The sequence below is a fragment of the Vanacampus margaritifer genome, chromosome 1, assembly GCF_051991255.1.
Source record: "Vanacampus margaritifer isolate UIUO_Vmar chromosome 1, RoL_Vmar_1.0, whole genome shotgun sequence".
NCBI lineage: Eukaryota > Metazoa > Chordata > Actinopteri > Syngnathiformes > Syngnathidae > Vanacampus > Vanacampus margaritifer.
Window position 1 is genome coordinate 7,531,357 of NC_135432.1, and position 26,562 is coordinate 7,557,918.

At 41.5% G+C, this 26,562-nt stretch overlaps 2 protein-coding genes across 2 annotated transcripts; one reads left to right on the forward strand and one right to left on the reverse strand.

Annotated features, from left to right (window-relative positions):
• Nucleotides 1-897: 897 nt before the first annotated feature.
• Nucleotides 898-20,037, reverse strand: birc7 (baculoviral IAP repeat containing 7). The gene is made up of 8 exons (XM_077570022.1): nucleotides 20,018-20,037; nucleotides 9,003-9,631; nucleotides 6,612-6,711; nucleotides 6,429-6,510; nucleotides 6,253-6,298; nucleotides 4,406-4,615; nucleotides 1,308-1,373; nucleotides 898-1,210 (listed from the first exon to the last, which is right to left on the reverse strand). The coding sequence occupies exons 2-8, from the start codon at nucleotides 9,532-9,534 to the stop codon at nucleotides 1,002-1,004; spliced, it is 1,245 nt and encodes a 414-aa protein (XP_077426148.1). The 5' UTR covers nucleotides 9,535-9,631; nucleotides 20,018-20,037; the 3' UTR covers nucleotides 898-1,001.
• On the forward strand, nucleotides 9,665-18,946 carry LOC144054743 (YTH domain-containing family protein 1-like). Its single transcript, XM_077570012.1, has 6 exons — nucleotides 9,665-11,487; nucleotides 12,930-12,954; nucleotides 13,780-13,859; nucleotides 13,944-15,560; nucleotides 17,588-17,632; nucleotides 17,742-18,946. The coding sequence occupies exons 1-6, from the start codon at nucleotides 11,461-11,463 to the stop codon at nucleotides 17,766-17,768; spliced, it is 1,821 nt and encodes a 606-aa protein (XP_077426138.1). The 5' UTR covers nucleotides 9,665-11,460; the 3' UTR covers nucleotides 17,769-18,946.
• Nucleotides 20,038-26,562: the final 6,525 nt, after the last annotated feature.

A 26,562-nucleotide genomic window follows, 5' to 3' on the forward strand; every position in this document is an offset into this window, starting at 1 on the left:
TGTGCATTTAGAACAGATATAAAATGTGTGATTAATCGTGAGTCAACTATTGAAGTCATGCAATTAATTACAATTTAAAAATTGTAATCGCTTGACGCGATTTAAAAAAAAAGAAAAGATTATTAAAAATTAGCGGCGTCAGGCGGTTCAAATTTTAAATCGTAATTGAATCGCATGACTTCACTAGTTAACTCACGATTAATCACAAATTTTATATATGTTCTAAATGTACAATAAAAAATTAATTGACGGCTATAGACGTCAAAAATTCATTTTAACTCTTTGACTGCCAGACGTTTTCAGAAACGGGATGTCGCCAGTGCCAGCCGATTTAAGCATTTTGACTGATCTTTCAAGGTCCACAGAAAATTATGTGTTTGGACTATGGAAACACACATACTACCAAATGAAAGATTGGACTCTCATCTTTCATCAGAAAAAAAAGTTTGTTTCTACCTTATTCCGTTTTTCAGTAATCAACAATAGAAAATGGTTAGTGTCACCTCTGTTTTGAAACAAACGTCTTTTAACGTCTTTGGCACTCCTCCATAGGATTTTACTAAACGTTATTTAACGTTTTTGGCAGTCAAAGAGTTAACTTATTTCTATTAGTTTAACATTTTTCCCCCCACTTTTCTTAAGAGTATGAAAACCTAGAAAATCTTCTTATTGTGCATTTAGAACAGATATAAAATTTGTGATTAATCGTGAGTTAACTCGTGAAGTCATGCGATTAATTACAATTTTAAAAAAATATCGCCTGCCGCCCCCAATTTTTTATCTTTTTTTTTTTTTATGAATATAAATGGCAGTGAACTTAGACTATATTATTTTTGCCGTTTAAGTAACAACGAACACATTTGTCAACCCTACATCAAAAATCAATCTGTACCGTAATTCTGAGCAGCTTCAAATGTTTATTGTAGATTTCAGTTCACTGCTGACATAAAGCAGCAAACGAGCGGGAAAGCGAGCGGGAAAAAGCGCCGCCCGCGGTCATCTCAGGACATGAAGGCCCGGACGCTGCCTCTGATGACGGCTCTGCAGATGGGGCAGTGGCGCAGGCTGGCGGCGCAGTCGCCGCACACCACCAGGTGACCGCACGGGATGAAGACGATGGACACCAGCTTGTCCATGCACACCTTGCATGTTCGCTCCTCCTGCAACTGCCTCAGGAGCTCTTCGGGACTGGGCTCCCGCGCTGTTGAAACTGGACAGAGTGTAAGAACGTCACTTTCCAAAAATAATAATAATAAAAATTGAATAAAAGATGGTTGAAGTTGCGTTGCATGGAAGACGTTTGTGACCTTTGTCTCGAAGTGGTGATAGCGTCCTCACGTCCCCACTGTCAGATCTTCGCCTCCCGTCTGGCTCTGATATCATGAAGTCAGAAACATGCTTGTTAGGGTTCGTTGAAGAATAAAAATTTTCAGCCCCTAAAAAAAAAATGTTTTTAACTCATTCACTGCCATCGACGGCTATAGACGTCAAAAAATCATTTGAACTATATTTATTAGTTTCACGTTTTTTTCCCCACTTTTGTCAACAAGAGTATGAAAACATTTTTTTTTAAATTGGACATTTAGAACAGATAAAATTTGTGAATAATCTTTAGTTAACTAGTTGTCATGAGATTAATTACAATTAAAAATTTTAATCGCCTGATGCCCCTAATTAAAAAAAATTGATTAAAAAAATTATTGTAATTGATCGCATGACTTCAATAGTTAACTCACAATTAATCACAAATTTTATATCTGTTCTAAATGTACAATTTGTTTTTATGTTTTCATACTCTTAACAAAAGTGGAAAAAAATGTGAAACTAATAAAAATAGTTCAAATTAATTTTTTGAGGTTTATGTCAATGGCAGTGAATGAGTTAATAAGCAAATTTCACTTTTTTTCCCCCACTTTTTTCCCCCCACTTTTGTCGTCAAGAGTATGCAAACATAAAAAAAAAGTACATTTAGAACAGATATAAAATTTGTGATTAATCTTTAGCTAACTAGTTGTCATGAGATTAATTACAATTAAAAAATGTAATCGCCTGACGCCCCTAATTAAAAAATTCGATTAAATTAGATACATTTTTTCATTGTAATTGATCGCATGACTTCAATAGTTAACTCACAATTAATCACAAATTTTATATCTGTTCTAAATGTACAATTTGTTTTTATGTTTTCATACTCTTAAGAAAAGTGGAAAAAAATGTGAAACTAATAAAAATAGTTAAAATTAATTTTGGGAGGTTTATGTCAATGGCAGGGAATGAGTTAATAAGCAAATATAGCTCTGAATGATAATATACTTTATAAAAACAGATTAATATAATAACGACTCAACGAGTGAAGTGGTTTGGCCGCTAGGGGGCAGTTTAAGCTCACCCGCGGCCAGAATGACGCTATAGAAAATGAGCAGTCATCTACTACAAAAGTACATTTAGAACAGGTTTCCGTCCTATAATTGAGATCAACATCAGCCACATGCTACATTTCTAAAATGTGAAAACTTAAAACCCAACAATAACGCCCTTTGTGCAAGAGATTCGTTTTTGTGAAAGGATCCAAATTTGTTGCAGCACTGGCTGTAATACATCAACTTTCCCACTAGAGGTCACTCTAAATTGTGCTTTCATCCACTTCCAATCAAACTCATTCTATCTATCTAGCCCGTTCATATTGTTGAGAGTCAACAGAGGCTGGAGTTTCAATTTTTCACACTGGAATCCTGATTGCTGACCTATTGATCACGGGACTGACCCATTCAGAGACATACCCTTTCACACCGACAGACAACCGAGGGACTGTGGGAGTTATCACGGGGAGAACAGAACATGTTGCTAACAAAACAATGCTAACCCCTCGTTCGCTCCATGGTAACAAGATGGCTTCCATATGTCATGTGACCAGCAGTTGACCAATCACGGTGTGATTGGTTACGATGTGATTGGTCAACTGCTGGTCACATGACATATGGACGCCTATTCGTCACGCTGCTGAAACCGAGTTGGCCAAACTCTCTCGGTTCTGGTTCACGCAAGCCACCAACCAACACTTCAGGCATCTGTAGTCAGCAGTGCTGAATCCCAAAGGGTAATTTAAGTTGTTTGTCTCTCAAACATTTACTTAAGTACAATTTTAATTTTACTTCTATGTCAATACATTTTAATTGAAATGACTTACAGTAATAATAAACATGCTATTTAGGAATAAAACATCTGCCTCATCTTTAATGTTGGTACTAGACGAATTAAGTTAGTTTTTTCATGTTAGCAACCCACCACTTCATCTATTTGAAAATGTGTTTTTGACGTAAATAGTTACAATTTGATTCTTGAATAATTCGTTTTTTTACTTTATTCCCATAAACTAATCTCAATGTGACATCATATTGAGTTTTTTCTTATATTATGACTTAATCGTCTTGAGAGTTTTTTTTCTCATCTTAAAATGTTTCCATATTTCTTGTATTATTGCATCTTTAGTCTCACATTATTTTTTCCCCTTCATAATCTTTAATGTAAATTTTGACGTTTTTTTTTTATTTTTATTTTGACTTAATTATTTTAATTGTATCTTCTTGTTTGTTAAAATATAACTTTCGCTTTGTACTCCTAATTTCTTGATTTTGATCAATATTTAGGCTTTCTACTAGGGGTAAGAATCTTTAAATGTCTCACGATTCGATTTTTGGGTGTGCGATCGATTCAGAATCGATTTTCGATTAAGAATCATTTTTTCATTCAAAATGATTTGATTGATAATGATTTTTGCTTCAATTTATAGATGTTCAAGGAATCGTAATGATCTACTCCAGTCTGACTCGCTAATGCTAATTAGCACGCTACTCGCGGCACTTTTAACGGATCCACACTGCAAAAAAAAAAAAAAAAAAAACTTTTATTGGAATAACTTGATCGTAACTTTTTACTTCTACTCTCTAATGTGGCTACAACTTAACAGTGTATCAGACCGCGTGGAACCACACTGCCCCTAAGTGGCCAGATTGAGTACAACTTGAACAGCGCTCCCAATAAAGGCACACACAAACTAAGGGAAGACGGTATGAAATAATTTAAATAAAATCGATTTTGGGCCATTTAAAATCGATTCTGAATCGTACTAAATGAGAATCACGATTCTTATGAGAATCGATTTTTTGGCACACCCCTACTTTCTACGCTGCTGTATTTTAATTTTGGTCCTTTAATATGTACTTGGAGACTCAAGCCAATTTTGCGGGGGTGTGCCATACACGTGTGTAAAGCATTTCAGAACCACTTTAGTAAATATTGTAAATATTGCTTTTTGGACCAATGAAAAGAAATTGGCTAATTTCCCTAATGTGTATGGCCCCAGTTATCGGTACCGTAATCCCTATTTTGGCCTCCCAAACGTTACCTCTGCTCTGCGGCCTTCTCAGCCTGTCCTCCTCTTCGGCTTGCAGCACATCACTGACCAAGCTGGACACGTGCGAGTAGTGTTGGCCTGTCAAAAGGAACTTGGTCTGGACCAGACTCTCCACCAGGCTGGCTTCAAATCCCATCTGGAGCACCGTCTGCACCACTGGCGAGAGCATGACCGACGACGCTGCCAAACCGCTGACCACGTCTGGGAGGTGACGCAAAACAGGCAGGTTTACATCCAAATCAGGTGATCGGTGAACTACTTTTTATAGGGGAAATATTTTATTATTATTATTATTATTATTTTACAATAATGTGTTGTATGTGGCCATCCGAAAAAAGGCTGGATTTTGCTGCTTAACTCATATTCAACAAGCGCAACCTTAATCAGAATGCCGTGTTTATCTGAATATATTTTTGGAGAATTGTTTTTATTTTGTTTTACCTAACTTCCCCTTTAAGGGGAGCAATATAAAAAAAAAAAGCTGCAGGAATTGGTGAATATTCGACACATTCTCATGAATTCGTCCTCTCATGAGGGTGAAAAGACAAAATGGCGGCCCCCATATGCGAGTATGGATTCATTCAAATGATGACGACAACTAAATTGACTGACAATTTGGCCAGTGACTAAAATGAAAACGAAAACAACACAAAATCCAATCAGAAAAAGGAATGAAATGTGGGTGGGAGAAAAGAACCACTCATCAACTCATTCACTGCCATTGACGGCTATAGACGTAAAAAAGTCATTTTAACTATTTCCATTAGTTTCATTTTTTTTTCCACTTTTGTTAACAAGAGTATGAAAACCGAGATTTTTTTACTGTGCATTTGAACAGATATAAAATTTTTGATTAATCGTGAGTTAACTATTGAAGTCATGCGATTAATTACGATTACAAATTTTAATTGCCTGAACCCCCATAATATTTAATAATCTTTTCTTCTTTTTTTAATTTGGGGCATCAGGCGATTAAATTTTTTTATTTTATTTATTTTATTATTTTTTTTTTTCCCTACGTTTTCATACTCTTGTTAACAAAAGTGGAAGAAATGTGAAACTAATAGAAATAGTTCAAATGAATTTTTGACGTCTATAGCCGTCAATGGCAGTGAATGAGCTATAAAATTAATCTCAGGTAATTATGCGCTCTTTTTTTTTTATTTAGTTGAAAACTAAATTTTAAGACAGCATATTATTGTCAGTTCAAAATGTTTCATTGAAGCTATGTTTAATAAAGACACCATTGTGTTAAATGTGTCTTGTGTGTTAAACTACAGTTACAATATAGGTGTGTTATCATTTTCTGTAAAAGTTGAAATATGTGCTGAAGGAAAACTTTGAAAGACTAAAATTGGATTAAAACTAAAATACAATCAGATGACTAAATTATGACTAAAACTTTATTAATTTTAGTAGCGAATAACTAAAACTAAATAAAAAATTATTGTGAAAATTAACACTGCTTTAATCCTTTTTATATATTTTGAGTGATCAAATTTGTGATAACGTCTTGGGAACCGCACGTATGTGACTTTTCGTGTCTCTTTCTCGTGTCTCTTTTGAAAAGCATTTGCTTTACATTGCATCCTTCGTTTTGCAAACAACTCAAGTCAATTCAATAAACAACGTTTTTTTTTTTTTACAGTTTTAAAGTGGCACCGGGCTCTGATCCAAATAATTAAATCAACAAATCATTCGATTGGATATTTTCTCTCTCCTGGTTACAACTTGCTGTGCAGCCCCAGTTTCTTCCTTTCGTGGAAGCAAAAAACAGTTGATGATTGACATGTAAAAAAAGAAAAACAGCAAATATGGCTCTGGAATGCATTTCCTACCATTTCTGGAGCCAATTTCTCTGCCCGTGGACGTCTGTGAGCCACCCTGGGGATTTAAATAGGTTTAACCACTAATCACTATTCAGTCACGGTGCCAAGTGATTGATAATGATGATAATGAGCACATCATTCCAAATGGGTCGAGATTTCAAAATAAAAGAAAGTAAAAACCTCACCACAGTGCCACCCAAATGGAAATGGGCATCCTGGATGTTGCTTATATATTCCTGTCCTCTTGATTGGATTAAAAATTCACAACTGTAAAAGAACACAAACAATCCTCTTTTACTTGCTGTGAATGCACAAAATGCATTTCCGCATTTTGTCGATGAAGTCATCGTAGCGGCCTGTGTCGTTACCGTGGAAACCACTTAGCGTGTTCCTGCCAGGGGTCGTCTCCTGGCTCCCAATTCCTCAGCCCCCCGTCACAGTAGAAGCACTTGACGTTGTCGCCGTGACCTGACAGCAGAGACGCCGCGGTGTCAGCAGATTTGAGCGACTAAACACAGTTTGACCAGTATGAAGTTTAGGCAAAAGTTATACATGGGCTCCCTCTAGTGGCACACAGCAGCATGCCAAGAATTTCCGCGGCGTGTTGCGGAAGTGATCGTACTTTATTATTTAGATGTGTTTTAAAGCTTCATCTAAAATATATGCACGTGAGATGCAGGTAGGCTTGGGGAGTAACGGAATACTGTTACGTAATCAGATTACCCCAAAAAAATTAACTGTATTCCCTTACAGTTACAGGAAAAAACATGTAATCAGATTACAGGTACATTTATAAAAAAACGGGGTTTACTTTGGGGATTACAATTCCTACGAAGAGAGAGAGAGAGATGTATATATATATATATATATATATATATATATTAGGGGTGTGCTAAAAATCGATTCTGATAAGAATCGCAATTCTCTTTTAGTACAATTCAGAATCGATTTTAAATGTCCCAAAATCGATTTTATTTACATGATTTTATACTGTCCTGCCCTTGTTTGTGTGTGCCTTTATTGGGAGCGCTGTTCATGTTGGTGGTGATGGAACTGCAAATATGAAGGGGTCAACTATAGTTTTAATTCGCCCTTCACTACTAGATGGAAGACATGTCTTATACTGCCCTAAACTACAGCATGAGTAGGCTTTTTTGTGTGCTTTTTTTTTGCGGATTTGGAATGATATGCCAGGCAAATTTAGAGAGAGCGAAAGCTCGGGGAGGTGGGAACGAACAAACTGACTAGTCGTGTCCTCCACACGCGGGCAGTTTGAAAAAGCTTCACGGACGGGAGGAGGAAATGGCGACCGGTATTCACTGGAACTTACTCGGAGCGAAAGTTTGAGCTGAGAGTCCAGCGGCATGCTAGGCGCTGTAACTTCTTGCTAGCTAGCCCGCTAGCCTACAACCATAATGTGAGTTACACCTTCCAAACAAATCTTCCTCCCAACAATTCACTATTTAAACATCATACACAACATGTACACGGCTAAACTTGTGACTGGGATAAAAGTTCATTTTGCAGTTGATGTCACACATCGTCATCCTCATTTAATGACTATCTATACATCTATCTACAGTATCTATCTAGCAGATAACCGTGACGCCCTCCCGCCTATGAGCGGGAGCGCGCGGTTGTGGGGCGCAGGGGTGGGGGTGCGAGTGTTGGAACGCGGCGGCGCTGATGTGTAAAACCCGGAAGTCGGAAGTCCGTGGCATCTATCCCCGTACTCTTCTCTTCTTCTTTGACAATGAGAGCACCGCTGCCACCTACTGTAGTGGGTGCGTAATTACACTTTATTCTAGTTTGAGAGAAAAAAACATGTTCCCAGCCAGTACGCCCCCCCACTTCCCCACCAGGGGGGCCCAGCCACCCTATTTGAGGAGGACTTGATTAACCCATCCATCCATCATCTACTGCTTATCCGGGGTCGGGTCGCAGGGGCAGCAGCTTTAGCAGGGAAGTCCAGACTTCCTTCTCCCTAGCCACTTCAGCCAGCTCCTCTGACGGGATCCCAAGGCGTTCCCAGGCCAGCCGAAAGACATAGTCTCTCCAGCTATCCTGGGTCGTCCCCGGGGCCTCCCAACGGTGGGACATGCCCGGAACACCTCTCCAGGGAGGCGTCCAGGAAGTATCCGAACCAGATGCCCGAGCCACCTCAACTGGTTTCTCTCTCATTTCGGCCGCTTGTATCCGGGATCTTGTTCTTTCGGTCACGACCCACAGCTGGTGACCACAGGTGAGGGCAGGAAAGTAAGATCGACCGGTAAATCGAGAGCTTTGCCTTTCGGCTCAGCTCCTTCACCACCACAACGGACCAATACAGAGTCCGCTTGATTAACCCGATTGATTGATTTTGTGCCATCTTATCATTAAGTCAGTTGTTTTTGTCAACAAGTTATAAAATTGCAATATTTTTATGCAGCTCCAGCTGAAGGAAGTTAAGCTTTGTGAAGCATTAGCGTCCTACAGTTGGTGACCCCTGATACGTTTGCGAGTCCAAATCAGGATTGTTTGGTCTTGTTGGAGGTCTGAGTGCAGCGTCGCAGCGTCGTCGGGTCGCAGCGTCGCTGCTGCTTTCGCCGCCCCAGCTCAGTCCAGGATGTTCTCTTCACAACATCATGACTCAGCAGGACAATTATCAACTCTCACAATGAGAGGTCACTCGAGCACTGACTCAGTCAAAGCTAAATATCGGACCCATGATGCGGATATGCAAATGTTGCTCGGGGTGGAATATAGTAGGAAAAGCTCACCTGTGTAGAAAAATCCAGCTCTGGCGAGAACATCCGGCTGGACTGAGGCCTCCGTGGGCCAGTTGTGGAAAGTGGCGAGCCGGGAATCCTCCGCCTCCATCTCGGGGTAGACCGCCTGTCCCGCCGCGCCCTGGTCGTCCATCGTCAACCTCTGGAGTTGGCTCAGCAGCTGCCCGTCCACCGAGTCGGGCGATCCGCTCAGCAGCGGAACGTTTCCCACGGCGCGGCCCAGGATGAAGCTGCAAGCGGGGAAGTGGCGCTTGTGCTCGGCGGCCGGGCTGTCTCCTCGCACCCAACATCTTAGAACGCCGCCGCAGCAGAAGCACTGGACTTTATCTCCTGGACCTAAAAAGAAGAATCCCGCCTTGGCCAGATCCCCGCACGTGACGGGAGCGTCCGGCGGCCAGCTGCGAAAGGTTCGAAGCCTCTCGCCTTCCCGCCGCATCTGAGGCTCCTCCAGGATGTAGAGCATGTTGCTTCCGTCATCGGTCATGGTGGGGATTCCTGTCCGTGTTTGTGCTGTGCCCCGCATCCCTTCTGCCGTCCATAGTGGAGCGCACGCTCAAAGCAAGTGAAAGACAGCAGTTGACATACGATGTTGTGTGGGGGCCTGGATGGTGGCCTTCGTTCTGGAAAGGGGTGGGGGGTGGAGGGGGGGGCACACAATGCTGGAATGATTTCTCATTGGCGGCTCACTGAGTGACTGACCAAACAGGCCATGTTGCTCCACCTCTAACGATCATGCCAAACTGTTTAAAAAATATACTTTTCTTAAGTGGTGGTTGTCAAAGTTTTGGACCACCCCAAAAAAAATACTTTGCTGAGAAATTACCACTTTGACCAACATTAAAATACAAAAGGCCCAAATGTTTAGTGAGAACAAGGCATCAGTTGTAATGCTTAACAACAACAAAAGACACATTTTCCAAAAAAGAAGTACACAAAAAAACTTCAAATTACAAATATACAGGAATACAGTATATTAAAATATTATGGAAATATTTTTAGGGGAAGGGAGGGTTGTATTATTACAAGAAATAAATATGTACCTAAGTAATACTTCTACTAAAATGTTTTGCAAATAAAAAGTAATTTTGCTATTGCTTTTGACATTTTTAAGACATAACCCCCTTTTGTATTCCATGCTTTGTATGCATTTTTGCAATGTCTATTATAGACCTATTGTGTCCATAATAAAGTAATAAAGTTGCATTTAAAATGCATATAAATAAAAGTTGTTTTTTTAAAAACTGTTCTTAAAGATGAAATAAAATGAATCAAACGTTATGGTTATGGTGAAAAGGCGGCACTACGTTCCACAAGGAAAAAATTACATCTGAAATGTTAATTTACATATTAAAAACATGATCAAATGTACACTACTGTATAAATACTGCTTTACATGTCACTGACAATAAAGATTTAAAACTGATTAAGTATAAAACAAGGCTCACAAGACAACATTAGATAGTGAAATAATTAAATATGGAAATAAAAATAAGTATTTAAATAATTACATATTTCATGACGCGTTTATTTATTATCCAATTTTATTTTGATTTTGTTTGAACATTAAACTGGAATGTACAGTAGAACGTGAAGTATCACTGCTGCCGCCTGTTTTTTTTTTTTGCATAAACAATATTATTTTACTAGGTAAACAATATATACACAAATGTCGTTTCTTTAGAACAAAAACAAATATTGCTCATTGGGAAAAGGAATTAAAATCTTACAATAATTCGCTGTTACTTATTAATGCCAGGAATGCAGCAAGACTGGCGTCATTTATTGAAATACTCTACTTGTGATTTTTATTTTTTTTTCCATTGCCCTTTCTGTCCTTTATTTGAAATGGTAATGTCCTGTATTGTTGTTTGTTTGATTGTACTCGTTATGTGAATTTGCAAAATTATTGTAATGGGATTGTCCCTGTTTTTGTTTGTATTTGGAAGAAAAAAAGAAAAGAAAAAAACTTTCGCCCCCAGCGCGTACGAGGGGAAGTGCAACCGTGTCGGCGGCCCGAGTGTGTGGAGCAGCCATTGGGGAAGTCTCGTACTGTACTGGGCTTTAACGTAACACAAGGGGGCTCTCTCTCGCTCGCTCGCTCCCTGGAATCAAATCGTCAAAGTAAAAAAAACGACGAGGAAAGACATCGCTGCGCCAGGATATCCCCGCTGTGACTCATTGCCATAACTTGAAAACTCCACGAAGGACTTCTTTTTTCTTTTCTTTTCTTTTTGCGAGGAGGAAACGTGCAAGTTGAGGGAAGACGCACAGCGGAAAGGGAGCAGCACAGCTGAGCTACTAGCACTGCTCGCTAGCCACACTGCTAACAGGCAGCACAAGTGGGCAACTCCAGCCTGGCAGCTGCCAACTCGCTTCACACATCCCGGAGCTTGAAATCCAGTCAGCGGGGCCGGGCTCTGAGAAAATCCAGGGACTTGCTTCATGAATTATGTCTGCCACAAGCATTGACCCTCAGGTAGGACACGCCAAATCGCCTCGCCTGTGGAGAGCTGGCGAGCTAGCCGCCTGCTAACTTTAGCGAGCGACCTACGGGGGCTGTCTGCTCCTCGGAGGCGCTCGACATCGCCAGCAACTTGGAAGCGTTCACGCAACTTGAGTCCAGGAGAAATCGTGTCGCTCGACACGTTCTGGCGAATCATACCTGCGCGGTTCCGTGCTAAAGAGAGAGAGAGGGGGAAAAAATGTCCCGACACACCACTAACGCCGAGACCAGCGGCTTCCCCAAATGCTAAAGCTAACCAGTAAAACACTGCTGAATCGCAGCGTTTCTGTCATGATGTTGCACAGTGACACTCAAAAACTTTTAATACCCCAAAGACAGATTTGGCTCTCGGAGTACGACCAACATTGAAATGCAGAAGCTGAGTAGGCCTAAATATTAATCAAAAAACGACATAGCAGTTGTATCCCTGAAGTTAGATTTTTTTTTTTTCCGACAAGAAAAAATACGTCATTTTGCGAGAGTAAAGTCTCAATTTTACAAGCAAAACTTCGATTTGTTCATGAAATCATAGTCATACGGTGACGAAATCAAATTACAGGTATATGACAGAGTTGTGATACTATGTGGAAAACATCACGACACTGCAATAAAATTGAAATATTACCAGAAAAAATCCAAGGCGAAATATGCTGTATATTAAATAATAAATAAATTAAAATCAAACAGCAATAAAGTCGCCATAGTGTGGAAAAAAACATTACAATAAAGTCGAAATACTGTCAGAAAATAATAATAATTTGACAGGAATCAAGTCAAATTTTTTAAACAAAAAATCAAGAATTTGACAGGAATCAATTCATTTGTACAGAAACAAAAGCAATCTAATAATTTCCAAGACAATTAACTCATAATATTACATTAAAAAACAAGACAGCAGTTGTTGTAGAATTACATGAAAAATCAAAATTTTACGAGATGAATTAGAATTATACATAGTCATAATATTACAATACAAGAAACAAACGATAGAATAAAATAAAAAAAATTGTACCATATTGTCATACTGAACATACTGAAATAATGAGGATCTTGTCTCAGTTTACTCATGAATTGACTGGAAATCTGAGCCCGTTTGTTTATCAGGACGCAAAGTTGTATGAACGTCAACAGGTGGATACACACTGCAGGGTAATTGCATTTTGCATTTGCTCTCTAGCATAAGAATATTTAATTGTTCTGCCTGTCATTATACATCGCTGGCATAGGAAGTTTTTATTGCATCATTTCCTGCCAGCACACCTGGTGATCTGTTACTGCACACTCATGAGCAACGACCCGTTGGTTGGGAATCGCTCTTTGATTAAAAGGGTACGATCTCACAGTATGTTAACATATCTTTTCTGCTTTTTCCCCACCCGCCACGTCCCCTTCCTCTTCTTCACACGTGAATCCAGCGATCAAAGGGACAAGCTTCTAAAGGTGAGCTACGACTGCATTGTCTTCATTTTAGAGCCGGAAACAGTCTTCAACATAAATGAGTACAGCCCAACCGATTTTATTTATTTATTTATCTTAAAGTTGATTTTCGTTTTAAAATAAATACTGGACTGGGTTGGTCTGTGAATAGGAAAAATCCATGTATAATTGGCTTGAATTTGGGGGCGGAGACAAGGGAGATAAAAATCCAACCTAACAAAATCTTCATAAAAATAACAAGGATAAACATTCATTGTGTTTTCTATAATAATAATAATAAGTGTGTGTGTGGGGGGGGGGGGGGGGGGGATTTCCGGACAAACAAATAATCACAACTTTTTCTTTATGTTTTAAATTTGATGGCAACAAGAAAAAAAACTGTTTGGAAATGTCTGGCAAAAACATATTTTCACACTTTTGCAACCTTGAGCGAACCCTGACGAAAACCAGCATTCGTCAAGTCTTCATTGCTCTTCATTTCATTTGGTTGACTTTTTTGTGGAGGTCGAAGCCTGTGCTACTACAAAACATTTGGAAAATAGAACCAAAAATATTCCTACTTATGAAAGGTTTTTCTTTTTTTTCTTTTTGTGCGTTTTGGTCCGGTAAATCCACCCTCTTTGTCTCATACCAGCGTCTTGTAGCTGTCGCTAAGCTAGCTGGAAGGTTTGTCTCTCCAGGGCAAAATCCCTTCATTTGTTGCTATGACGACGTGCGCGGCAGACTGCCGAGATGGGCATTTTTATCGACTGATTGCTTAACTGATTAATTTTTTTGTTTGTCCAAGGTTTGTGTCCTTAAAAAATGTTTTGATGTATTTGTCGGTAGTGCAAAATGGTTCACTGCATCAGAAGGAGACAGTCCATGACAACGACTTTGAGCCATACCTCACAGGTCAATCAACTCAGGTAAATCCTATTTCGTAAGATTAAAACCAATATGACATGATGTTATGTGCTAATGTTGCTTCTCTGCTCACGTCGCGCATCAAGAACAACAGCTACCAGTCCATCACCGATCCTTACCTGTCCAGTTACTACGCTCCCTCCATCGGCTTTCCGTACCCGCTCAGCGAGGCTCCCTGGTCCACAGGCGGGGACCCTCCAATTCCTTACCTCACCCCCTACGGACCCTTGAGCAATGGCGACCATCATTTCATGCCGGACACGGTGTTCGGCCAGCCGGGCGGCCTGGGAAGCAGCATTTACCCTCACAGGTTTAATTTTTTCCCCGAAAACCCCGCCTTCTCCGCCTGGGGGACGAGCGGCTCCCAGGGCCAGCAGACTCAAAGTTCAGCCTACGGCGGCAGCTACAGCTACCCGCCCAGCTCTCTCGGGGGCACGCTCGTGCCCGACGGGCAGACGGGCTTTCACAGTGACACCCTCAACAAAGCCCCCGGTATGAACAGCCTGGAGCAGGGCATGGTGGGTTTGAAGATCGGGGGGGACGTCGTCGGCCAGGCGTCGGCGGTCAAGGCCGTGGGCTCGGTGATCGGCGGAGCCGGCGTGGCGGCGGCGGGGAACGGAGCCACGCCCATCGGAATGCCCCCACCCAAACCCGCCTCCTGGGCAGCCATCGCCAGCAAGCCCGCCAAACCGCAGCAGCTGAAAGCGAAGGTGAAGCCGGGGTTGGCCAACCTCGGGGGGGCTCTGCCCCCACCGCCCATCAAACACAACCTGAACATTGGCACCTGGGAAAAGGGACCCGTGACCAAAGTGGCCCCGGCGGCGCAGCAACAGCAGCCTTTCGGTCTGCATCACGCCATCCCCCATCAGGCCCCCATGCAGCCTCCGCAGTCTCTGGTGCAGCCTCAGATGCAGCCCATGGCCTTACAGCACCAACCGCCCCACCACCAGCACCACCCGCCACCCCATCAGCCCTACCAAAACCACACCCAGCCCCCGCAGCCCCAAACTCGTTGGGTGGCCCCACGTAACCGCAACCAAGTCTACGGGCCCGGCCACGACGGTAGCGGCATGATGGGTATGCTAGGCAGCGCAAACTGCGGCCCCCCAAATTGTGCCAACCAGGGACCTGGTGGCGAGTCCCACCCGGTGCTGGAGAAGCTCCGTGCCAACCACAGTTACAACCCGAAGGACTTTGAATGGAACCTGAAGAACGGGCGCGTTTTCATCATCAAGAGCTACTCCGAAGACGACATCCACCGCTCCATCAAGTACTCCATCTGGTGCAGCACGGAGCACGGCAACAAGCGACTGGACTCGGCCTTCCGCGCCATGAGCGGCAAAGGCCCCGTGTACCTGCTCTTCAGCGTCAACGGCAGCGGCCATTTTTGCGGCGTGGCCGAGATGCGCTCTCCCGTGGACTACGGCACCAGCGCCGGCGTTTGGGCGCAGGACAAGTGGAAGGGCAAGTTTGACGTGGGCTGGTTGTTTGTTAAGGACGTGCCGAATAGCCAGCTGCGTCACATCCGCCTGGAGAACAACGACAACAAGCCGGTGACCAACTCGCGAGACACGCAGGAGGTTCCGCTGGAGAAGGCCAAGCAGGTGCTCAAGATCATCACCACCTACAAACACACCACCTCCATCTTTGATGACTTTTCTCACTACGAGAAGAGACAGGAAGAAGAGGAGGAGGTGCGCAAGGTGGGTGCACTTGCCTCACAAACCAACATTTTCGGGATGTACGTTTGCGTATGAAATAATGGGCAGGGTGTTTAAAAGCATGAGTAAAGCTCACAATTTAGTTTTAATCTTAAAACTCAAACTTTAAATATTTCTTGACAGTAATATGTTATATGTGACCTCACTAGTCTATACATAACATTCTGATTAATATTACATTTGTGGAATATGAGTAATGAAGCCAAATCCAGTCATTTTTATCTCAGGCGGCGGCCATTTTGCTACTTGCTGTCGACTGAAGAGGACATCACAGTTCCTCGCGGCTCAAGTAACGACCAGTCACTGCTCACCTGTTTTCTGAAGCTGAACTGTGATTGGTTGTTACCTGAGCAACTGTGATGTCACTTACACTCGACATCAAGTAGCAAAATGGCCGCCTCCTGATAAAGATAAAAACTGCTAGATTTTGCTGCTTAACCCATATTCAACTAACACAATATTAACCAGAATACCGTCTTTAAACTAGTGAGGCTGCATAGAACATATTATTGATTTATTGCAACATTTTTATTGGCTTGACTGATGATTTGCGAGCTCAGATTTTTTTAGAGAGATGTGTGTACATGTGCTGACTTAACACTTAAAAAAAGACAGTAATAGCCAATTATATTACATGGGTAGCGCCGCACATTACAGGAGGCTGACATGTTTTGCCGCCATCTTTCTGCTACAGCTATCTGAAGGAGAACGACTTGGCGAATGTAGTAATTGGTGGTAGTCTTGCCAAGTGTGTTTTTTCTCCGGCACCGTAGTATGGAGGACCAAAACTGCCACACAAAAAAAAAAGGCAAAATAAAAACTGATATAGAAGATATAATTCAAAATGTTTATAAAAAAAAAACTATATCAATGTAAATAAAAACAAAATTAGAGATTCCAGGATGACGCTGTGTTGACGTTGTTGGCAACAGTTTGTGACAACAATATAAACTACAGTCGGGAAGACGAGTCAAGAATGCCACCATACACTGCCGGGAACAACTTCAAAAATAAAAGCATTCCGAGGTGTTGATGACCATACTGTATTTTATTTGATAAGGAAAGGTTTATTTTAAAGTTGGCCTTCACACTGTCATTCATAGCTTGCAGAAGTGTTGCTGCAGCTGGCTTGACCGTTTTCCCGAAGGTGCACGCCAAATTAACGGGTACTTGAGGCAGGAAAAAAATATACAGTATATATTTTTTTCTTTGTTTTTTTTTTTTGTTTTTTTTTAATCGAGGAACCAGTATTACACCCACGTGATCATCTTAAAATATTTTCATGGAGTTGAGGATGTCATCTCAAAGAGATGCACTGTAGGATTCTGTCTGAGCCACATACAATATGGCTACCACCTCAACATGCTGGCCGCCAAGAAGATGTGGTAGCCATATTGGATGTGGCACGTTCCGGTCCAGTGCAAGAGCCACTCAGGGCCAGACAGGAAATTATGTTGTTTTTAACAGTAACGCCTTTTAAATGATGTTATTGGCTGGGGGCGGTGGAGTCGAGTTGAGTATTGTGCAACCCCCCCCCCCCCCCAACCAACACAAAAATACTGTGTATTATAATGAAGAAAAACAGCACTCCATAATATTGTACTTAATAAAACAATATAGTAAAAAATTGTGTTTTGCTGTTCTTTCTGGTGTGCCTTGGCCACCAGGGGGCAGTATAAGACATATACGGTTATACCAGTGCCTCTCAATTTTATTGTATTTTTACTTTTTTTGTTACGCCCTCCCAAGAAGAAGAAAACACTAAACCTCATCTCCGGTACGACTATAAATTGTATCATTTGCCTGTAGTGGATGTGCAATTACACTTTATTCTAGTACTGAAAAAAAAAATCAGGGTGGCACTGTAACATGTAGCAAAAGTGATTCATCTGATTGTTCATGTTGCGCTGCGATTGCTGAGCACAAGCACATCATCAAACTAACATTTCGGTTCCCCGTTTCTGCTCACAACCTTTTTTTTTTTCTTTTTTCTTTTTTGTTCCTCATAGACGTTTGAACCTGCTCAGATTCAGAGCCGCTCTCGCATGGATCAGGTCAGACAACTTTTTTCTCTCAACCTGTTAGTGTCGATTTGTATTTGACTTGTATTGAAACTGATGTCACTTTGTGTTTTTGTTTTTTGTCATTTTTTTCCCCCAACAGGAGCGCCAAAACAGGAATAAACAATAGAGGACGTTTATTTTCGGCTTGATCAAGTTACACTAGGACACAATTGATTTAAGAGACAGAAGAAAATGAAATGCAAACAAGCCCTTCGTGTTGTCCTCTCCAATTCTGGGAATTTTTTGACATCAATGAATTTGTCCTTCCCTTTCCCCGTGTTCCTTCTACCCCACATGCAACACTTCTTGTGCAGGGATTTGAGTTGATTTCATGTGTGCTATGAATGACCTTGAACTCCACCCACTTCAAATTTAATGTCGTTTAAAAAAAACAAAATTTTCTGAACATCTCGCCCGAGTTGTCTCCTGCGCCCACCATCTCCTCAGCTGCATCAGGGTTTGACTGCGTCCCACAGAATAAATCTGCCACTTTATCTCCGTACAATCAGGAATGGCCATGTCCTACCACTATTTGTCCACGTGGGGGCAGCATTGGCAAGTTGTAGAGGTCTAGCTGCTAACAAGATTGGAGCATCCTGAAGGCAACTTGGAAGAGCATATTAATAACAATAAAATAAAAAAAACTTCAGTGATTTATTTTTCATTCAGATTTACAAAATCTCTATTTTTTTGGGCATACTACTGACAACTTTAATTTCTGTTCTCTGGAGCTCTAGTGTATTTTGTTTTTCCTGCCCACTAATTGAACTGCTAACAGTGACACTGCTGGAGAAATCAGGGATCGTGTGACATCACACAAGACTCGAGACATTTCACAGGAGGATTCTGGGAAAGAACTTTAAAAAAAAAAAAAAAAAAAAGTCCTCCAAAAGCCAGGACCATCGATCGCCCTTTTAACAAACAAACAAACAACAAAAAAACATCAAATTGTTCTCTCCACATCTTTTGTCCCTCTTTGTTGCTTTTTCTTTGGATGCTGCATCCACCACCACTTTCAGTTTTTACAATCAAAATGTCATGATGTCGTTGCTTTTTTTTTTTTTTTTGGATCCACCAAATTGGGGAAGGGCTTGCTCTATTTGTCACCATTCTGTCTTAATCCTCATGTTTGTTTGTTTTTGCCCGTCCCTCCTCCGAACTTGAGTTTGCCAAGTCTCATGTTGATTGTCATGCTAAGCTTTAACGTAGGAGCCTATATATTCATGGAGAAAGTCGAAAAATGTATAACCTAATAACTGTAAGTGATTTACGATCGAGTAAGAAAAGAGAAACAAATGAAAAGTGGTTGCTGTGTTTTTTGTTGCTTTGTTTGCGGCTGAACGTGAAATCATTTTGTTTGCTACACGAACACAATACATTTTCGATCTATTACGATTAATCCATGTTATCGTCCATCTCAGGTTGCTGCCATTTTGTATTATACCAGCATCTGCTGTGGACTGAAAATTATTTCAAAGCGGCCTCGGGCTCGCATTGCAGGTGTCACAGCTCACCTTTTTTCTGGGTTTGGTCACTTGATGTTGGCAATGCGAGCCCAGGGCACTTTGAAGTCATTTTCAGTTGACAGCAGATGGCGGTAGAGAACAAAAGGAACCCTGAGACTGATGAAAACGGATATATAAAACCTCCTTTCCACCGCTGGTATCTACTTTACTCTACTTGTCATTTAGCCCCATCTCCACCAACAAATCCACCCGGCTCTATACTACTCTCTTTTTCTGGTATCTACTCTTTTGCAGTTCCAAAGCGTGACATAATTATTTTGAAGGCCAATGATTGGTTCGAGACATGTCATCAATGTGTAGCTGCGCAAACCCCGGAAAAACCGCTGCCATTAATGACGACGAGATTAACGTTTGGGCTTTTGAGGAGGTGCAAACCTTTTTTAAACATCATTGAATGCAGTCTTCTGGTTGCTGCAAAATTAATTCGATGTCTTGTGGCTAAAATAAACAACCACAAACCAACCACCGGGTACAAAAGACACATACGCGCTCTCCATTGATTTTGCCTGTGTGTGCAGTTGCACGCTAGCTGCGGTCACTTTAGTGTGACGTCACTGGCGAGGTGAGGAGGGGCTCCTGGGTCGCGGCTGTGGCAGTGGGAGACGTACTGCTTTTTGGTGTAGAGACCGTCGGTGGAAACGAGGCTTTAGTCTTCTTAATTCTTAAGCCACAACAGGGTTATTATAGTTTTGGAAATGTCATTAGAGTTTGTATGTTGTTTTGAGTTTGTTTTTTTTAATTTGGGTTAGTTTTATTTAGTTTAGTATTAGTTTTCGTTTTTTAAAAAAAGTATCACTTGTATGTAAGATTTAATACCACGATAAAATGAAAAAAGTAACGCGCTTCTTACCTAGCACTGCGTTTCAGCTGAATTAAATGAAAAGGCAGGCAAGGGGAGCCATTTGAGCCAAAAGTCAAACACGCAATTGTCAGCTAGGAGTGACGACTGTTGAAGGTGCTTTTCTATTGGCTGTTGCTGTGTGACGTCACTTACGTGCGACACACTTTCAAACGTCCTTATTTTGGTTAATAGCGAAATAAATATACTTAAATCATATTTAAAATCGACCCCAAAGGCTCATGCATTCAATTAATTACCAAAGACTAAACAAAAGGACATTTTCACTATAACTATATTTTGTTTTAGTTAGTTTTGTAAATGTAAAATTTAGTTTTACACAATATTCATCTGTATACTGTATTTGAACTGGTGGGGACACACAGAACATATCGCTGGTAGCGCGCCGAGTCACAATTTAGTAAAATTCATATTTTATCAAAATTCAATACTTGTGGATGATATTTTCACAAACAGTTGAGCAATCTAAAGTGTTAGAAATGGCTTGCTCTTTTTGATTATGCAATGTCAGTGGTTAAACAAACCTCCTGAAAATGACGATTTTTGCCAGCAATATTATACTAATGAAAATGTCTATTTAACGCAGTTGTGCACGTATCATTTTCACAGCGTGATTCTCAATTCCCCTGGCTTGAAAGTGTGGATTAGAGGAAAAGCTCGAGTCACTTAACTCTTGTCTGAGTGGACTTGTGACGCTGCAACATATTTTTTATCTGCCTGTCAAGTCTGGTTTCCATTTGGAACTGACCTCTTGACAGAAAACTGTCGTCATCGTTGCTTGACCCAACTGCATAATGAAAGGCTTTCACATAATTTTGCTTGTCTCCATTCGAGAGGTGGGAAAGGTTAGGGGTGTTGTTTTTGTTTGTCCTTGTTGGGCGGAGGTCGGGGGGTCATTAGGTGCTTGTGTTGATGTAGTGCATTAACAGTCAACAGCCGAGGAGTGAGATTAGCCATGAGCGGATGTATCACAAATAACGATAAATATGAAATGACAATTCTCAACCGAAGTAGTTCAACAGATGTATCTTTTTTTTCTTGCTAGAAGAAATCAAGCCTGAATAAACTGTCAATACAGAAATGATTAACTCTTGATCGTTTGTGTGTGTTGTCAAGGAGCCTTAACCTCAAGTGACCTCACAGTCTCTCGTCGAGCCTCGTGTCGCTTCTGGTAATAATTCTGGATAAAAATGCATTGTTAATACATTTGGATTATTTTAAAACACACCTTTAAAGATGACCAGTAAAAAAGTTGAGTTTTCATTGACCACAAGACACATTCTGGTGTTTCTTACCTATTAGAATAATTGCGGGAGGAAAATAAGATAGTCGCTGGATGGGATATTCTTACTGGGATTTAGTTTTAGGTTTAAATACAATCTTGTTTTTTTGTTCAGGATTGTCCCTTCCGGTTGTCAAGAGTGGGCCTTGCGTGGAGCTATCCGTGGTGCTGAACAGCTGTTGTGTTGCTTGTGGTGTCATGACCTGAACGGTTTCTTTTTTAACTGCTGATGATTTTTTTTTTAAACAAATGCCTAATTATGGATTTTTAAAAGTTGCTTTCAAAATCTCATCCCAAGTTTTCACACCTAAAGATTTCCTCACATCGTTAAAAACACGCTGGTGTCGTTTCTATACACAAATAACATACAGAAGATTTGGTGCAGCTGAAGACTTTATTTGTCAAATGCAAAACATAAAACAAACAACAAAACACGTTATACTCGGATAAACTTCAATATATTCTTACCGTGTTTAAGATTAAATATATTGATGGCTTACTATTAATATAATAAAAAAAATGGCCACCCAAGCAATACACATTACCATTTTTAATTTAAAAAAGCGTACAATATGAAAGTATAAAAGTTCAAAACATTGTCAAATCGTACACGTCCAATTTACCATTCTCGTTAAGCTTTGCCTCCAAATAAACGTCGACTAAAATCCCATCTTGTGTGCACTGACAGGAAGTAGCCACTAGATGGCGACGGAAGGACTTGGCTTTTCTCTGCACCGACTCCAGCGCGTCTTCACTGCAGTCGTCACTTTGAATCTCTTCAAGCTCATGTGGAACCAACCAAAGCCTGCCTGCCTCAGCCCTGGAGCCACACGCAAGGTACAATGTGCGGATAGTTGCTCTTACTAGTGCATTGGAAATTTGCCACAAACAATTCAAAGAGTTGGCTGTATTATTTTCGAGGCTATAATGCAGACTCCAAAAGTGAATGATTTGAAGCAGTAATCAGTTTTAAATTCAGAATCATCACCTCAATAGAATCAATCGCGACGTGCCGAATCGCCTCTTTTCCTCCCTGGGGCCAACTTTTGATGCAAATGACGTTGAAAGACGACATCAGCGGCGACGCAGTGACCTCATTGAAAACAACAACTGCATGTACGCATTGCACCGTTGGAACGGCAAAGCAACACGCTCCGAGCACGCAGTGACAATACACCGACACCCCCCCCCCCTCCAGCCCCCCAATCCCACTCACACTACAAGTTGAACGAGGTCAAAGTGCTCCTCGACGCATACAACATACGAAGCCATGTCGATTCCTCTCTTGGCATTCACCGCGTGCCTTAATTGTTTGGACATTAAATCAAGGTCCGCTGTGAACACGCAGAGTGACAACCAATTCTTCGAAGACCCCCCCCCCCCCAAAAAAAAAAAAACACAAAAAAAAAACCGTGAGCCCCGAACCAACGTCGAGCTCGCGCCCGCCAAAAAGAGGATGCAGACACACACGCACACACTGGAGTGACACGCGCACATCTTTGAAAGCCGATTTGAAATTCCAATCTGGCGCTCACAAGCAAATTCGAAAGCCGATTTATAGCCCGCACTGGCAAGAATGCGCCACTTTGGATTCAACGCAAACCTATGTAGGCGGAACTGCGCCACCATTCGGCGCCGAAGCTCATTTACACCGCGTTGCGCCTAAAAAAAAATCAAAAATAAAATCAATCTGTCTTCACATTTGCACCTGTTTACGCAAAACGTAGCATTGTCCTACTTCCGATTCAGGACAAGGACAAAACAAAAAAAACAGCAAGCGTATAAAGAGCTGTCAGCACAGCACCACGATGTTCTTATCGAAGTCACCATCCGTCCCGCTGTGAAGATTACTGTACGTCCCATTCAAATTCGGCTCGAATGTTCCGAGACGTGTCCACTGTGCAAGATGCTTCCTTGTCTGAAGGATGCTTTTGGAGCGAAATGTTCGAGCGGGAAGAAGATGCTGGCTGGTGTCTTCTCCTCCTCCTCGAAACGCGAACGCTTCCTTTCTGATGCAATCGTGACCCATTTCGGGGCTCCGGCCCTGCACGGATGTTGTCCCTCGTTTTGCCTGCTCTTGTGTCCCCCTCCCGGCGTCGGGCTGTGTGATCCAGCAACTCCCGGATTAGAGCGCCCCGCTCTTCCCGTCCTAGACAACCGCGAGTCTCATGCTGATTGGGCTTCAGCGCTAAAGGATTACATGGGCACAAAGTGACGTCACGCACACTGGGCCAGCCTCCCCCCCCCCTCCCCTCTTCCTCCACTTCCTCCTCCTCACCTCCCCTCCATTAAAAGCAAATCCTCATCAGCCCCGAGAACGTCCTTGAAAACGGCGTGACATTCCGCACAGACTCGCGCGCGCACATACGCGCAACATGCAAGACGTTGCTCCACATTCCGCTCGGGAAACGCCGGACGTCCAAATATAACGCGACCCCGTCCTTACAAGCACCCCTTCACCCCCCCACCCACGAGGGGGTCTACGTCCCGCACCAGCAGGTGCACGTTCCGCATGTTGCGGCCTTGTGATAAAAGCTGAAGATGTGACCACGCGCACACGTCGCAAAGCATCAAAATAAGGTGACGGACGTTCGTCGCGTCTGTGATGGAAATGACGGCGGACTGGAACGTCACGTGAAGTCAAACTATATAGTAAATAAATACAAATATTAAATAGCTTACGTAGTTATGATGAAAAAGACGCTGGAGCTCATTCTGTTCTGTATTTGGATGACTCTTAACATTATTGTAAACTATATATATCAATGAAGTAAATCGATCTAATTAAATAAAATGTTTTTGGGGGGCGTGGGGGGTCTTTCAACTCCCACTTTATGCTGAATGTAGGCTATAGTCACCTCAATGTATTTTAGCTCACTTGAATTTGAGCTTCTTCTTTTTTTGTCCATTCCACGTATTACAGGACTACAGAAATTGTGCCCCGGAAGAAGATGGAATTCGATTTCCATTTTCCCCCGATTGTTGTCTTGTAGCTTGTGTCCACCTCCCACGGTGTGCGAACAAAGAGGCGCAAAAGACCAACCTTGCAGCGCCTTTAGCTGCTATTTACTCTCCATTCTTGAGCCATATAGAATCGCAAATGCAGGCTAGCTGGGCCACATGCAATGATTAACTCTTTTTTTTTTTTTAAAGAATATCTATTGGCTGCCTCCTTCCACATCTACATCTCAAAACCAACTGCCTGCATTTATATTTGACGCAAGGCTAGTTGGTTCCACATCGACGAAGCCCAAAAACAAAACAAAAATCCATCCTAGGCCGAAGTCCTTTGTTGGTGTTCTCATTCTCGTCGTGTCATCCTCATCCTGTAGGCTGACGCTCCTCGGGTCCTTTTTTATTTTGTGCTCTTCTCCGCCGACATTTCAGCCCAATCAACAATCTCCCGTTTTGCGAGCTGGCCGTAAAGGAAAAGCGACTGTCGAGAGTGAGCGGGTGAGCTGGAGTGCAGCTTTTCTTCTGCGGCCTCCTCTGGGTCGACTCAATGGAGGGGGGGGGGGGGGGTGAGTTGTCCCCGTGCATGACAATGCAACGCAGGCCCCCATTCATTCAGCCGCTGCTGCTGTCTAACGGTCTTTGGACAGCAAATGCACCCCCATCGGGGGGTCGCAGCTCCCCTCGTTACACCCCCCCCCCCCACCCCACAATCCCAATACGCAGACCCCCACAATGGCCCCAACAAAAGAGAGAGGCGAGTCGGCCCCAGTTGTGCGAGCTGTGGCCCCTGGACTTGAGAAGTGTGCTGCTTGCGAGGGAAAAGAGAGACCACTACTCACCATGTGGACCAAAAGATGTAAAGATGCAGGTTGGCGACCGCGCTGAAATGTCAAATGTGGAGGGCTGACGCAAATCCGGAAATGGGCGCAAAATGTGCGCGCGCAAAAGCGAGCTAGCATGTTAAAGCTAATCACACAGAAAAAAAATATTACATTTTGCAACATATATTCAAACACTTGTGATTATTATTATTATTATTATTATTATTATTATTATTATTATTATTATTATTATTATTATTATTATTATTATTATTATTATTATTATTGTTATTGTTATTATTATTATTATTATTATCATTCTCATCAGATAATAATGCTCAATTGCAACCAGTGAAAAAATAAACTCCTATACAGTGTATATATATATATATATATATACATATATATATGTATACATACACACACACACACACACACACACACACACACACACACACGCACACACACACACACACACACACACACACAGTGAGTCATCTGGCTCTATATATTATATATTTTCTTTTAAACGACAAACAAGAAGAATAATGTACAGGAAGATTTACTCAAGTTTTGCAGCTATATAGAGAAAAATAATAATGATAATAATAATGAAAATAATAATGATAATAATAATAATAATAAAAACAGCAATAAAAACAACAACAATAATAATAATAATAATACAACCAGTTCGTTAAGAAAATGGCTGGATGGATAATAATAATAATAATAATAATAATAATAATAATAATAATAATAATAATAATAATAATAATAATAATAATAATGAGGATATAACCACAACAATAATAATACAAATAGTACTGATAAAAAAAATATATATATATAATGATGATGATGATGACGACCTATGTGAATGTGAGGTGCAAGCGTGGACTTTTTTGGGGGGTTTCCCACGCAGGAAAACATCATCGCGATTTGGCAAATGCAGTTGAAGGCCCGAGTAGGCACAGCTGGGCATCTGCAGCTTCTGCTTCTATTCATGGGGAGGTGTGGGGGGGGTGCGAGGTCACGAGGAGCTGCGACCCCGCAGCTCGTTATGCACATGCTCATCGTCTTCATACAAGTTGCTTCTTGCTTACGGAAGACCCTCCCCAACACACCTTGATGCACCTGCACGTCCAGAAATGATACAGCCAGTTTTTTTGTCCTTTGTTATTATTACCTCTCTTGATTTGTCCATTATTTGATACACTGTAAAATAAATAAATAAAAATAAATACTTTTTTTTTTTTAAATCGAGCTTGCTATAGAAAACCTACTCCTTGTTAAGACAGCTAAACTTTTACAGCGTGCAAAAAAATGATTGTAAAGTCAAATTGAGTTTGCTGTTTCACTAATGAGTCATATAATCTTTACATTTGTTGCTTTGTTGCTGTTAGTAATGTGTTTTTATGAGTAGATATTATAGCCTACTTATTTATTGTTTTTGTAAACATTTACACTACCTACTT

Coding starts and splice junctions, on each gene's coding strand:
- birc7 (XM_077570022.1), bottom strand. CDS start 9,534: ATGCGGGGCACAGCACAAACACGGACAGGAATCCCCACCATGACCGAT. Junction 6,511..6,611: donor CACGCTAAGTGGTTTCCACG/GTAACGACACAG, acceptor GTTCTTTTACAG/TTGTGAATTTTTAATCCAAT. Junction 6,299..6,428: donor TCCATTTGGGTGGCACTGTG/GTGAGGTTTTTA, acceptor TTAAATCCCCAG/GGTGGCTCACAGACGTCCAC.
- LOC144054743 (XM_077570012.1), top strand. CDS start 11,461: ATGTCTGCCACAAGCATTGACCCTCAG. Junction 13,860..13,943: donor TCACAGGTCAATCAACTCAG/GTAAATCCTATT, acceptor TCGCGCATCAAG/AACAACAGCTACCAGTCCAT. Junction 17,633..17,741: donor GCCGCTCTCGCATGGATCAG/GTCAGACAACTT, acceptor TTCCCCCAACAG/GAGCGCCAAAACAGGAATAA.